Source organism: Ammospiza caudacuta, chromosome 18, assembly GCF_027887145.1.
Source record: "Ammospiza caudacuta isolate bAmmCau1 chromosome 18, bAmmCau1.pri, whole genome shotgun sequence".
Classification (NCBI taxonomy): Eukaryota; Metazoa; Chordata; class Aves; order Passeriformes; family Passerellidae; genus Ammospiza; species Ammospiza caudacuta.
In genome coordinates this window covers 10,565,212-10,579,994 of record NC_080610.1, presented here as the reverse complement: position 1 = coordinate 10,579,994, position 14,783 = coordinate 10,565,212, and the positions used below count along the sequence as shown (strand labels likewise).

The 14,783-nt window shown below is 43.0% G+C and overlaps 2 protein-coding genes across 3 annotated transcripts; one reads left to right on the top strand and one right to left on the bottom strand.

The window, feature by feature from the left end:
- The first annotated feature begins 1,123 nt into the window (after positions 1-1,123).
- HSCB (HscB mitochondrial iron-sulfur cluster cochaperone) lies at positions 1,124-6,673 on the top strand. Of its 2 annotated transcripts, XM_058816482.1 has the most exons (6): positions 1,124-1,333; positions 1,400-1,496; positions 1,879-1,968; positions 2,436-2,577; positions 3,458-3,505; positions 4,630-6,673. In XM_058816482.1, the coding sequence occupies exons 1-6, from the start codon at positions 1,134-1,136 to the stop codon at positions 4,719-4,721; spliced, it is 669 nt and encodes a 222-aa protein (XP_058672465.1). In that variant the 5' UTR covers positions 1,124-1,133; the 3' UTR covers positions 4,722-6,673. The 2 variants fall into 2 exon arrangements, with proteins under 2 accessions (XP_058672465.1, XP_058672466.1); XM_058816483.1 differs by lacking the exon at positions 1,879-1,968.
- Positions 5,397-14,601, bottom strand: LOC131565540 (solute carrier family 2, facilitated glucose transporter member 11-like). Its single transcript, XM_058816481.1, has 12 exons — positions 14,526-14,601; positions 13,452-13,550; positions 11,761-11,921; positions 10,987-11,111; positions 10,628-10,757; positions 9,987-10,135; positions 8,961-9,148; positions 8,349-8,459; positions 8,137-8,238; positions 7,527-7,602; positions 6,992-7,119; positions 5,397-6,097 (listed from the first exon to the last, which is right to left on the bottom strand). The coding sequence occupies exons 1-12, from the start codon at positions 14,577-14,579 to the stop codon at positions 5,879-5,881; spliced, it is 1,542 nt and encodes a 513-aa protein (XP_058672464.1). The 5' UTR covers positions 14,580-14,601; the 3' UTR covers positions 5,397-5,878.
- Between the last annotated feature and the right edge of the window lie 182 nt (positions 14,602-14,783).

The window sequence follows — 14,783 nt, the reverse complement described above, 5'->3', positions numbered from 1 at the left end:
GAACTAGCCCTGATTTATTCCCGGATTGCTACCGAGCACTTCAGCGCTCCCGTAGGGTCATACAGGCATGGGCTGTGCTCTGACAGCATCCCCGCACGGAGCAAGGGACCACGGCTGGTCCCGACACAGAGAAAACCGAAAGGAGTAAGAACTGTAAAATCACATAGGTTTTCGTGAAAGCCTCCGAGAGAATTATCACACCTGTACATAATAAGTGTACAAAACCTTGCCAGATTCAGACACTGCCCGGCAGCTGCCGGTTAATTTTCAGACTGACTCAATGCAGGAAACAGCCCGGAAATTCACAGCCTCTGGTGCCTCCTTCTCTATTGAAAGGCTGCCCCAGCTCCCTCTCTAGCCAGCTTCCTGCAGCACAGCAATGCCCACGAGCCTTCCAACCTTACCAGCTGTATATGGAGTTTTTAGCCAGTTGCCATACAGTTTAATGTACGCTTCTCCTTATCCTTTGCTACATTTCATTACAAGCCATAAAACCACGGCAGCTCCCAAGTTCCCTCCCCCGTCCCGTTCCTTGCAGGTGTTTACAAACACGGGCGAGGCCCAGAGCTCCGCCCGCAGACGGAACAGACCCACGGAGCCATTGGGGCTGGGAAGCACAGAGGCCATCGAGTGCCACCGCACTGCCAAAGCCACCGTGCCGTGTCCCCTGCTGCCACACGGCTGCGGGACCCTCCAGGGATGGCGACCCCACCTCTGACCCGTGCAGCCCTTTCCATACCGGCGCCTTCCCTCGTGTCCAAGCTGATCCTCCCTCTGAACGCTCACACTGCGGGGCCGTGCCCCAGCAGCCGCCTCGCACCGTGCGGCTCTGCCCTCCGGAGCTCTGCTGCCCTGGACCGACACCGGCACCAGCGGCCCCGCCGCCCCCACTGAGCACTGCGGCACCGCGTGGCCGGCGTGTGTGTCCCGGGAGAAGCGGGGCTCGCAGCCCGCGGCGGCGCCGGGCCGGGAGAGGAGCGCGGGGCGGGGCCGGAGCGGGGCCCGAACTCACGGCTCGCGGAGCTCGCGGAGCTCGCGCCGTCGGGCCGGGGCCGCCGTGCGCGCCGCGCGCGCGCCCCGGGCGCAGCCAATGAGCGGGCGGCCCGCGCGGGGGCCGCCGGGAGCGGGCCGCGATGCTGGCGGCGCTGCAGGCGCGGCTCGGGTGGGCGCGCCTGGCGCTCCGCGGGGCCGCGCTGGGCCGCGCCCCGGGGCCGTCGTGCTGGAGCTGCGGCGCTCCGCTCCCCAGCAGCGATGGGCCGCCCCACTTCTGCCCCGGCTGCCAGGCTCTGCAGCCGCCGGCGCCGCGGCCTGACCTTTTCCGCCTGATGGACTGGTGAGTGTGGGCGGGGCGGCCGCGAGCCCGGCCGGCCGCGGGTCTCACCCGCCCTGTGTCCTACAGCGACCGCTCCTTCCGCGTCGACCCGGGGCAGCTGCAGCGGCGGTTCCGGAGCCTGCAGCGCGCCGTGCACCCCGACCGCTTCGGCAAGAGGCCGCCGGTGAGCCCCGGGCCGGGCGGGAGAGCCGGGCCGGGAGGGGCCCGCGGGGCTCGGTGAGCGCCGGACGAACTCGCCTTTAGCCTTCGGCTGCGTGGCGGGGTCGCAGTGTGGAGTCCCCACGTCTCTCCCGCTCGGGGAGTGAGGGGCTCCGCCTGTGTTTGTGTTTCGGTGCTCAGAGAGGCTCTGCCGTGGATTTGCGGAGGAGCGGACGATGCGGGGCCGCTGCGGTTCGTGATGCCTTAGCGCAGTGCCACAGCCGCCAGGCGCACGGAGCCTTCTCCGTTTCACACACGGACACTGTGGGGACGCTGCTGTTCCGCATGTAACAAAGTGTGTTTCGCCACTTGTAATTAGCTTCCAATTATTTGCCATCCATTTGCAGAAAGAGCAGCACTACTCTGAGCAACACTCTTCCCTGATCAACAAGGCCTACCAGACTCTGCTGAACCCTCTGAGCCGAGGCCTCTATCTAGTAAGGTCCCCGTTAGGAATTGCAGTGTTCTGTAACTAACCCTGGGGGCTGGTAGGGATCCCACCCTCCATTCAGTCCTTAATGTGCTAATTTGTGCTAATTCCCGCTAATTCCCCTGAAGGGGATCACCAGAGATAGAAGGGAGACCAGAACCAAGTTTGTCCAAAATTTAATCAGCATATTATCTCATTTACTACTCATCTTACAGTAATTTCACATCACACGTGGTGTTTAGCCATGGCTGCTCATTCAGAATTTCAGTCTGGCCCATGGCAGCCTTTTTTATGTTTTTTTTTTTGGTTTATGATCAGCCTATGTATGGAGTTAATTTTCAGACTGACTCAGTGCACTGTAGGTTTATCGAATATCTGAGTATGCCCCACTAAGAGACTTAATGTTAAAGAAAATCATTTCCATAGGAATGGATGTGGGAATATTTATTTTCAAATTCCCATTTCCTCTGCCAGCTGGAGCTGAATGGAGTGGAGCCAGCAAAAGAGACAGACTGTGATGGAGACTCAGCGTTCCTTATGGAAGTCATGGAAATTAATGAGAAATTAGCAGAGTCCAAAAACAAGGACCTCGAAGAAGTTGAAACTTCCATTAAAGGTAGGTTATGACTTGAGGAATTTGTACAGAATTAATGAACTGAATCTTGTGTAATACATCAGTCTGAAAGCTTTAAACCGTGTTGGTATATTTCTTGTAATGTCTTCAATTTGTGTTAGTCTGGAATTGACTCACTGCAGGATCTTCTGCCCTGTTCCCCTCTTTTCCAATGTTGTCTTTACCTATTTATGCACCTAAACATCACATCTGTCTTGAGAACATTTGCATAAGAGAACCTATTCTGACGTCAAAATAAATATATATAGACAATAAAAAGGAATTTACTCAACCTTCATCAGGTGAGGGTTAGTCAATTGTTCCAAAAAAAAAAAACCTGTCAGAATTAAGTTGAAAAAATGCTTGTCTGACCACACTAAATAATGTTATTTATAAAGGCATTGTAGTTCTTTCACCTTCTTCATCTGGCAGCCATTATATTAAGTGGTTCTTCTCCTCACACAAGCAACTTTCTTTTTATATTGTTTGTGATACCAAAAACATTTGGTTCACTGATATATTTAATTCTTTTCAATAACAGCTATGTGCTAAAAGCAATTACAATAACTAGAATAAAAACTGAGTAGCACAGGAGAAAGTTAACTGTAGCAGGATAAACTGATACACCAAAAATAAGTTAGATTGCTGGGAAATTAGTGACCATTGATGTGCATTGGAATTGCTGTCAGTATACCTGTTTAAATAAAAAAATACATATTTGAAATTATAATTAAAACAATGTTGACAGGAGTATAATGAAAAACTCACTTGGCTCCCAAAGGCTGAAAGTAGTAATGAGCTTTCCCACCACAGGCAGTGAGAATGCAGTGGTATCAAATATCCTAAGTATGACAAAAAGTAAATGAAATAATTTGTTTTGCAGTTAAACAAGAAGAACTGACCAGAGAGGTGACTGCAGCTTTTGAAAGAGGTACCTGATTTTATGAAGTTTTTAGCTGCCATACATACCTGTCAAATGCTTAAAACTCCACAATCTCTTACTGGCAAATATTTCCTGAGATATGGAATAGAAATACTGCATTGACAAGGGTTCTTTGTTAGGTATTTAGAATAAGTACTTCTAAACTGACATTCCTGCTGATTTGGGAAATTCAGGACCTCACATTAAAAGCAAAGTCCAGTACAAAAGTTCCATTCATCTTGCATCTAAATAACAATTTTCAGTGGGAATGTGGATGCTGGGAAATTGTTGGTGTGTTTCCCAGAATGCTGGGAAGGACAGATGTGATCTTAGACATGTCCTGAGGTTTGACACTTGAATTTGGGCGAAGTTGTTCTGCAGTCCTGGAGCTGCAGCAGAGCAGTGAGTGCTTTCTTTGCAGTGAAAGCCACAGCTGCTGTGTGGCAAGTAAAGGCCTGTTCAGCACAACATTTGGGACTTCCTGTGCAGTAATCAACATCACTTCATTCTACAGCCAGTGGATAGGCACAGGCTTGAACCATTCCTGAGCTTCTGAAGCTGGGAAAAAACCTTTGTGTTTGTGTGCCAGGTCCAGAATGCTGCACTTTGGTCGGGGTGTGTGTAACTGTAAATACCCCAGTGGTGCTGGCTGTCCCTGCCCATGAGGAGTTACATTCTGTTACTCTGTGCCATGAGAAGGACTGTGTTGCCTTTGTCTGGAGGTCATAAACCACCCTCCCCTTGAGCAGAAATTGTTTCAATATCAGTTTTGGAATTGGCACTATCCAGACCAGACTCCTCCTATTTGCATTTTTCAGTTATGTCAGTTGGTCTATTTATACACATTTCAAGCAAAAACATTTGTCTTGCCTGGTGGGTAGAGTCATTAAAGGGCATTCATCCACATTTCTTTTCCAAATTGTTCATTGTTACAGGTTTTGTGGAACATTTGAAATGTTCCCAAACCATCTGAGGTTAAAACAATAGGCAGCATGGTTTTAGTGGAGTCTGAGTCCTTGCAGGTCACAACTCTTGCTACTAAAACAGGTGCTGTCACTGAAATCTTGAGATGATTTTGAAAATGCAAATTCACCTCTCCCTCTGTAAACCAGTAATGTTTTATTTCATTTCAGATGATCTGCAAGAGGCCAAGAAGCTGCTAGGAAAAATGAAATATTTTGCCAACTTAGAAGATAAACTAAAGGCCAAGAAGATCCCTTCCTGATGTTGCCTTGTTAGCTATTCAGAGTTAGTGTTATTTTCAATTAAACAAATGGTTCTATTAGCAAAATCAGACCCAAGGGTGTTTGTTTCCTGTACTTCCATTAAAAGCTTTAATTCTGAGAGGAGGAAAATAAATAGAAAAGAAATCCCATGCTTGCTGCAGCACTTGGGTAACAGATGGCATTTGGAAATGCTTACAGCCAGGAAAAGTTGCACTGGGTAAGGTCAGCAACTGTCCTGGTAGTGGCAGGTGTGGAAACAAATATCAGAGAGGCACACAAACAAACTCCAGATATGAGATTTCTTACTTCCTAACGTGTGAAGAATTTATTTTAAGTTGAAAAAGAGTCCATGAAAAAATACTGGAGAGGGGGCAGAAGGCTCATTCAGCATGTCTCCTGGAATTTAAAGGTAAAAAGTATTTAATTCCTGTCATCTGTCCTCTCTGCTACTTCATGCTTTTGGGTATGTAGATCTCAGTCTGATGGGAACTAACCTCCAAAACTAGAAGAAGCTTTACCCTGTTGCATAGTTTAAAATGTTAAGATGCTAGGTTAGGGGAAAACATAAACCAAATTGAAACCCCAGGCAGTCTTTTATCAGGATAAAAGGTTTTATTACAAATACCAGTGATCAGAATGCTGTACTTTCATTGCACAGTACAGTAGTAGGACTGGATGAGGAATGTCTTTAAGGCTTTCAAAGTTACATAACTGGAAAACAAACTAAATACCACTATTTCTACATAAACTGGAATATTTCAAATATCAGCTATCAGTTCTTGTATGGGTTTTAACAAGAACTCAGAATATTACACTCAGCAAAGCATTTGGATGTGCCCAGTGACCCAAGCTGAACACAGGGCTTTGAAATGCAAGAAGAGTTGCTGAATTCTCTGCAGAAATCTGCCAGAGGGGCTCACTGAACATCCTCCCTGGCATTTCTGCATCCCTACAGCACCAGGTTACAGCTAAAGATCAAGTTTTCTGTGGATAATACAATAAGTTGTCAATGGTATTTCAGCAATACATGTTTTAACAGCAGTGGTAACTTGCCTTTAGTTACACTTCCTCTAAATACACAGGAAGATTTAATAAGCCATTGATCATGTATTACAAGGTTCATAATTCTCACTGAAGTTCTGTTGCATTTGTGAAATTATGCAGAAACCTTTAAAAATTCATCTTGGAGTTGTCTTCTTTCATAAAGCTCCGTTTCCTTTTTCCTGGCATTTCTTCCAAAATTAAGCTTGTTAAATTCCTTTTTGATTTCCAGAAAAGATTTGTTTTTTGTCTCAGGAATTATGAGGAAGATGAAGGCAGCAACAAAGAAGCACTCCAGTAAGAACACCACAAAACAATACTGCTTCAGTCCATTCTGAAAATAAATGTGATTGCAACATATTTCAAGTGTAATAATAGTAGGTTTGAGAAAATAAGCTTTTTGTTTCCATTTACACTTAACATTGCTGCTCAGATGTTTTTCTAAAAGGAGTCGTTCTACCTAATCTTTACCTGTAACTTTTTACATAAGACTGTCAAGGGCTGTGCAATAGACTTTTATTTTAAAAATAAGATAAACCATTTAAACAAATGTCTCAATCTAAAAGTCAGCATTTGCTACTATCTGTCACATAGTTTAAATAATATGTAATTTAGATTTCTGTAAATGTTAATGTTTTCAATGCTGTGCATTACAAAAAACCAACTGTCTTACTGAGAAGCAGAGCTAAACCATGAAGGAAGGACAGGCAGATCCAGATACCCAGATTGATGCTGTTCCTGCACATTTTGTCAAGAACATGTGCTAAAACTAAAAATACAAAGCTGGATATGAAAGCCTGTCTTGCCTTTCCTAATAATCTGCTTACAGAACTCTGTCAGTTCAGCAAATTCTCAGGGATGTGACTTATTTGCCACAGGTGCCACCTGAACGTTACTTTGCCATGAAAGCACAAGGCACTATTAAAAAATGTTTTGTGTAAATCTCAGTATCTGATTAAGTTTTTCTCTTTTTGCTACCTTCTGATTTTTTTCATCTGAACATAAGCAATGTCCTCCGGTGCATTCCTTTTAATTTATCGTGTTATATTGGGGTTTTTAATGTGTAAAAAATACTTTTAAGAGGGACTGAATCTAGTTAAACTCATTTGAGGGCCAGTGTGCATCCTGGTCAAGTGTCAGTTACATATACAAGTGTATATAATGCAATACAAGCAATGGGATGGAAGCTGGGAGCAGGTGCAATGGAAATTGTGCTGTTCATACTCACCACTATGAAGGGGAAGAGCATCCCAACTGTGAAGAAACTAATCCAGCTCACAGTGCCTGCAATCATGTAGGCAGCAGGACGTGAGGACTGCACAAATAACTCAGCTGTCAGGGTGTTTGTTATGCCACCTGGGGATGGTTCAGAAACAGAGAATTGTGCTAAATGTCCATCTGAGGTACTTCCAAAGCTTCAAAAGATTGATTGCTTTTGAATATGCCATCAGCTGATCTATTATAATTCCTCACAGCATAATTCTGAGGCTGCTGCCCTTGCAGGAAGTTTCCCACTAAGACACAGCCCCTAATTTCAGCAGCACTGCTCAGGGAGCAGGCCTTTTCTGACAAGTGTGGAACCCCTGTGCTCTGAAGGGCAGAACTAAGCCCTCCCTCACATGTAGCTCCCCCAGACTCATGCATGGTAAGCCTCAGCTCTGGGCTACAGGATGGCCTCACTTGGGTTCTGCAGAGGCCTCTGGGCTGTGTGACACCCCGGCCCCCCCAGACCTTCCCCACTCACACACGTTCCTGTGCAGTACCTGGGCCCAGCCCAAAGCTCAAGATGAAGGCAAACACACACATCATGCTCATGTAAGGCACCCAGGAGTACAGCTCCTGAAACAGAAGACAATGAGAAGGTTTAGTTCAGATTTTGATAATCCAGTTTTAAAGTCTGGCTTAACAGTTATGTTTCCTTCTGTATTTTATTTCAATTAAGACCAGCAGTCTTTCACGACTCTTTTACAGCTAATTTATTTAACAGTTCTGCTTCAGAGAAATTAAATAGTGTTCATTCAATGATTTTTACTAAATCATATAATAGAATTCTGTAGTCATAGTGTGGGCTGGGCTGGAAGGGGGCTTTAAAGCTCATCCCATCCCACCCCTGGCCATGTGCAGGGACACCTTCCACTATCCCAGGTTGCTCCAAGCTCCATCCCACCTGGCCTTGGACACTTCCAGGGATGGGGCAGCCACAGCTTCTCTGGGCACCCTGTGCCAGGACCTCAGCACCCTCACAGGGAAGAATTTCTTCCTGATGCCTAATCTAACCCTACTCTCAGTTTAAACCCATTCCCCCTTACTGAGTCACCACGTGCCCTTTCCACCCCTCAGTCACACTGGGTAACAGGAACGAGTCCTTTGCACCTGGTAAGTCAGAGAGAAGGTCAGAACAGTGCACCAGAGAGTCATGAGGAGATAACCCCCAATGATAAGGCATCTTCTTCCCACATAGTCTATCAGCAAACCCTGTGGACAAGATACAACCTTCTGTTAATATACTGATCTCATTTTTACCAATATTCGTCAAGAAGAATCATTACTGTTTGTACTGGGAGGTAGAACAAACTGCTCCTTACACAGGAGAGGGCTGTGAGACACTCACAAACTCCAGTGCCAAGTGTCACATACGGGATTTTTTCTGCCACGATCCCAGCTTGTTCAAAAACGTAAGTTGCATAGAAATAAATCTACAACAGGAAAAAAAAAAAAACACCAAAAACAAACAATGAGATTTTTCTGGTATTTAAAACATTGTCTGGAAACAAAGTCATGTTCATACTAAACATATAGATCAGTGTATTTTATGTTGTGAGTTACTAATTCAACATAAGCAGCAATTACAATCTGTTAAATTAACGTCTAAGTAAACATATTGCTATCATAAAAGCCAAGAGGATTATTCAACTTACTGAATATGTTTTATATTCTGAAACCAGGCACACTTGATAAACTGATCCACCTTTATTTATTTTTCAGAGAAAGTATCAAGTCATTCTTTAGAAAGGTTTTCACACCAGAAACACAGAAATGAGAAAAAAAATTAAAGAGAAACACCAAAATAATGCAAGGACATTCCTTCCCACTTATCCCATTTCACTGATCTTCTCTATGTGGATTCTTTGTGTTAATAAATAGATGAACAACAGGTGGAAATGAAATAATTATTTAAGCTGTTTGTTCACTCTTACAGCATTAATGCCACTGAGCTGCTGGCCCATGGTCATCACGATGACAGTGATGAGCTGCCATCTCACAGCAGGGTCAGTGAACAACTGCCAGGGCTTCCTGGGCTTCTCCCCCTCCAAGGCAAAGCATTCCCGCTGGATGTCCTCCAGCTCCCTGCGGTACTCTGAGGAACCATGAAATCGCTTCAAAGCTACAAATAGAAAAAAATAATTTGCATTTATCTATTAACCACAGCTCCTGGGAAATAATCTCTTTTCATAAAGATCTGGCTTTTGTTAGGATAGGAAAAATTTGCTTTGTGACTTGCTTGTTCCTTGCTGGTTTTTTAACATTTTTTTGCTGTGGTGGATTTGGAGAATTCTGTGGCATTTCTTTCCTTCTTTTTAGAGGAATATCTGGCCTTGAAATATTCACCAGGCAAAATATTTTATATCTGAACCTCAGACCTTCAAATAGTCTTTTCCTTAAAGGACACTCTTGCCATTTTGGTTAGTTTTGCTTAAATTCTAGGGAGATATTGAGTCCTTTGTTATGGCCCTGACTTTAATGTTGCCAATGATGCAGTTAGTGAGCTAGAGCAAAGACAGAAAATTCTTCTCCTAAGGCAAATATAATCAGAATTCATTTGGATCCCAGACTAAAATCTTTACAAATGGTCTTAAAGACTATACAGCATCAGTTCCTCTAAAACCTTCATGATTAAATATATCTCAAATGACAATCGGTCTTCTTAAGGTCAACAGTAGGAGTTTTGATGATCCTGATAATGAACTTTCCACTGAGAGTAATCAGCTTGGAGCTTCAGTCAATGAACTTATATTTGAAACAGGATAATAAAAGTTTTGTTCATAACCCATTATGGGTTCCTGAGTTCCTCAATGGCTTCTTCCATAGAAGCTCTCTGGAGGTAAAACATGGGCCAAAAAGCACTAGGATACAACTGTGCTGTGTGGATAAAGAGAAAAGGAGAATCTGGAACCCAATATATTCATTGTACCCTTCTGGAGAACAAAAAGTACAGATATTACCTTTGGCACAGCTCAGCTCATCACCTCTGTCAATAAGAAGATATCTGGGACTTTCAGGAAACCATGGAAGGAATAACAGTTGGGCTAATGCTGGAATGCAGCTGCTGGATAGCAACAGAGGCCAATGCTTTTCTCCACCCAATAATTCTCTGTGAGAAATGTGGAAAAAGAAGGCAAAGAAATATAATAATTCACTATTGGTTACTATTTAGTGCAGTCTCTGCTCTTGGAACTTTCTAAGTTCCAGCTGGATGAAGGCCTGAGCAACTTCTGATCACACAGGGAACAAAAACAGTGCTAGTGCTGTGATACAGAAATGTGAGTCCTTTGCTCTCAAGTCCTTTCCAACATCCACTGTCTCCAGCAAGAAACTGGTAGAAAACATGAATTCAGCTCAGATGTGGCTGCTTTACTGATGCTGATCTGGTGACCCATCTGAACTGACACTACTCCCCTGAGGACACAGCACTGATGGCAGTTGTAGGAATAGGGTGACTCAAGATTTTCTTCTCCTGGAGGACCTTGTGTGAATTCTAATGCTGCAATGGCACAAGGAATGTGCTGCAATGAGCTGTAGGAAATTGGAATTCTTTACACAGGAATAACACAAAACAGGAAAAAAACCCTCAAATATTTCTTACCTCAAACCAATTATTTGTCCTGTCAGAATTCCCCCAGTCAGAAAGATTGAAGTCCCCATGGCCAAACCACCTCTGAGGTGCTTTGGGGCAAACTCCCCAATATAAAGAGGCTGCACACAGAGCCCAACACCTGCAAGTAAATGGAAAAATCATTTTCCTATCATATAAATTGCTTTGCAAAGAGTTGCTAAAGCAAAACACATGCAAAATGGGACTTAATTAATTTCCTATTCATTTAGCTGCCTTCAGATTCCAAGCTAAACTACAGAATATTTTCATCAAAAACCTAAAGGATCAGAAATAACAATAATTTGTCATTCACCATAGTTTATTGATAGTAGGAATAAGAAATCATTCACCTGAATTTATGCCAATCAAAAACCTTCCAGCAATCAGTAACTCAAACAATCCTGTAGGAAAACTGATCCCCATTAAAATGGAGGCTAGTATTGCTATAACATTATTCATCAAAAGAGCTCCTTTCCTAAAAAGGAGGAAGAAAAATAAAATAAAATAATAATAATAATGATACACCACAGAAAAAAACAAAAACTGATTAAAACAAACAAAAACTCCTGATGTCTCAACCAGACATTATGGAAATCTGTAATAATGTGGGGTTTTAAACAGTTTTGTTTTTCTGATAATGTGGGGGGATAAATGGACTTTATACTGAAGAAACATGCTATTCCCTGGAAACCCAGATATCTGATACAACTGCTTATGTTTTTAGAATGTCTAAACATAAGAATAATGTACAAATATGACAGAAACGCCTGACAAGGTAGGAGTGGGGTTTCTTCATTTAGACAAATGAAGTGCAACAGATGAAGCAGCTCATCCTTACTGGCACAAGGGCTGCAAATGTGTCAGGGGAAACTCATGTTTCCAACACACTCTGTGTGCATTCCCCTACTCAGATTTCAGTAAATGTAATGCAAAGACAAAGGTCAGAATTCAGGGCTCATCCTTGAAAGCCACATTGGAATAAACTGTAAAATTCTACTAGAAAACTCAGCTTTAAAGTGAAAAAAATACTCTTTTCTCCCACTCTTTTCCCGTTTATTTACTTTCTATTCCAGTGGGAAGGTAGGAAAAGCAAACATGTTTTGATGCCTGCTGCTGCAACTGACCTGCCCAGGCGTATGGCCATGCTGCCTCCAATCAGGGCTCCACAGAGGCCTCCGAGGGAAAAGATGGAAGCAATGACAGACCAAAGAAAAGTCAGCAAATCTGCATTTAGCTCCTTGTGATAACGACTGCTCCAGGTCTCGTTTAGGAACTTGTGTATATGCTGCAGGAGAAAAGAGTGATGAATGTGTAGCATTTTACACAGCACTACAAATAACTTGCACCTCAACCCTGAAAATCAATTCTGGGAGTTAATTCTAAGAGATATCAGCTGACTGGCAGAATTTTCCTTGACCACAAGGAAGACTTTGTGTTTCCTACTCCCCACACACCTCAAAGGCTGCTGAACAGCTCTGCTTTGTGCCCTGCCTCAGGTGCTGCAGCAGAGGAGAAACACAACCCTGACATGCACTGCCATGAGAGAGCTCTGAGGTCCTTCTGAACAGGGTGGATGGTTGGCCCTACTGTTTTTAGGAACTTCTCACAGCACAGAGGCTTTGCAACCTAAAAAATTTTACTGTCAGGGGACTCATTCTGACACTTGGTCTAAATCTCCCTGCCTCAGTGTAATCCAAAGAGTCATAGTAAAATCCCTTTTTCAGCTCCAATAATACTCCACCTTTCTTAGAGTATTCATGTGTCAGAACTTTGAGGCTGTTATTCCACATGCTTGGTTTTCTAAAATTTGCCTTTAGAAACACTTGAACTGGCATGTATCTGTAATCAGAGGCTCCTGTTCCTTGCCTGCAAACAAAGACTACAGAAGAACAAACTTCTTGGACTCTCCCTCTGTTCCCAGCATATGACCTGTTCTTTCACAGACAGCTCCTTTTAAATTTTGTAAAAAGTATACAATGTTGAAGCAAATTCAGTCTTCACAGTTTCCCAAGCAAATAAATCAGCTGGTGGCAAAAAACTGATACCCACCACTTTCACAAGAACATTTGCTCAGATCCTTGAGTCATCCACAAAATATGCAGAATCCTGGAGGCTACAGCAAAGAATGCTCAAGTAACAAGTGAAAATATTTACAAGATACTCAGCCACTACAGATGGAACATTTTAATTCCCTAAGGAGATCTTTTTCAGTAATATGCCTTGTGATGGACACCTGTAAATAGTAACTATGCTTTCTCCCTGTGACAGAAAGAATGGGAATGGCTCAAAGGTGTGTCAGGGGAGGTTCAAACTTGATATTTGGAGAAACAGTGGTGATATCCTAGAGAAAGAGTAGTCAAGCAGAAGAACAGGCTTCCCAGACAAGTGGTCAATGCTCCAAGGGCATTTGGACACTGCTGTTAGTAACACAATTTTTGGTCAGCCCTGAAGTGGTCAGGTAGTTGGACTAGATGGTCATTGTAGGTCCCTTCCAACTGCAAATGTTCTGGTCTATTCTACCCTTAGTGTTCTGGGCTATTTTAGTAATCAAAAAAATATATTACTTACTCAGTTAATCCTTCTAATAATAAAGGTATTTATAAGGCATATTAACACTTTAGTCTGACACAGAATAGCCGTGACAGGGGGTACTCACAAACAAATGCACATGAAACCACTTAGGAAATGAAAAAGATTCCTTCATAAGAGAGGAAGAACTGCTTCAGTTCCCTCTGTGATCACAGCAAAAGCACATTTGGCCTCGTGGCAGAGTTCAGAAAGGAAACAGCCCAGTGAATAAAAGATGAGCTTTTACCTGAGTGGGTGCATTGATAATAGAGACATTGTACCCATACTGAAAGGTGCCTCCAATTCCAACAGCACAAACAGCCAGGAACAATGTCCAGCTGGGGAGCTGGGGAGCAAAAGAAAATCAAGACACTTCAGTGATCAAATTTCCCCTTTCTCCATATATAAAGGCTGTACATATTTCTTTTAATAAACTTCTATTCCCTGAATTTCTCATTGTTAGGTATGTAGACTTATTCTTCATCATTCTCATTCTTGGTCCAGTTCCCAGAAATGCTGAGTTATTCCAGATATTTTACTGTATTCTGACAGAGCTGTGTCCTTCCTAAAGATAATTCATCAACACTTCCTTCTTCCCTCCCTCCCTGAAATTTGCAAGTTGAAATTGATCTTATTAAAGTAAAATCCAATTAACATTTCCTTACAGTTTCCAAGAATAAAAAGTGTTTCTCTGAATGTCAACCAAAGCAATTAAGAGTTATAAGTAAGGGCTGCAGTGAGTATGGTAGAAAACACCAAAATTGATGTGGTAAATACTGGCACAGCACACTCAGACCCTTTTAGTAACTAAGTACTGTAAACCTATTTTGGGTGTTTTATGGGTACAGCCAGGAATCTAGAAGGAACAGAAAATAAACAAACAAACACACAAAATAATGAACATACATCATATAACTTAGGTTTTATTGTGACAGATCTTTCGTTCTTCCTGCCCAAATCAGCTGGGCTCGTGACATTGGTATGCTGTCTGACATTGGAGTTAGGAGAGAGCACAGATAATCACCTCATGTGTTCTGAGCTCCTGACAGTTTATAAGGGCGTTCACTTCATTCCGAAAACATGACACAAAAAAAATTCTATTTGTATTCAGTGTAAAACACCAGAATCAGAAAGCTGCTTTTGCAGCTTCCATTTTTGAACACAGCCAGGTGTCCAAGGAAAGCACAAAACCTTACAAGTCTAATCACTTAATGTATTTCTATTCAAATGCTAACATAAAATTCTTGCACATTTCACATCTGTACACCATTGCTAAAACCACAACCTCTGCAGGATCCACCTTCAGGATGGTTCTGCTTACCTTGCAGGGCGAGCTAGACCCTCTGAGCAGGGGCTGGTGCTCCATTCTGAGCATGGGCCAAATTAGATTTCCTTTGCAAAATTTAATAAACTATGTTACAGAAAAAAAAAAAAGTGCCAAAGAACTTAAGTTACTACTGTATTAAGACATAGCTTTACTTTTTGTTGTCGTTTTGTTTGATTGGTTTTGTGGTTTTTTTCTCCCCGCCCGTTGGGACTCTCCTGAAAGGTTCCGAACTTTGTGACAGGGATGTCCAAC

Coding starts and splice junctions, on each gene's coding strand:
- HSCB (XM_058816482.1), top strand. CDS start 1,134: ATGCTGGCGGCGCTGCAGGCGCGGCTCGGGTGGGCGCGCCTGGCGCTC. Junction 2,578..3,457: donor AGTTGAAACTTCCATTAAAG/GTAGGTTATGAC, acceptor TTTGTTTTGCAG/TTAAACAAGAAGAACTGACC. Junction 3,506..4,629: donor GACTGCAGCTTTTGAAAGAG/GTACCTGATTTT, acceptor ATTTCATTTCAG/ATGATCTGCAAGAGGCCAAG.
- LOC131565540 (XM_058816481.1), bottom strand. CDS start 14,579: ATGCTCAGAATGGAGCACCAGCCCCTGCTCAGAGGGTCTAGCTCGCCC. Junction 13,551..14,525: donor GGTCTAGCTCGCCCTGCAAG/GTAAGCAGAACC, acceptor TTTGCTCCCCAG/CTCCCCAGCTGGACATTGTT. Junction 8,239..8,348: donor GTCTCACAGCCCTCTCCTGT/GTAAGGAGCAGT, acceptor TCTTGTCCACAG/GGTTTGCTGATAGACTATGT.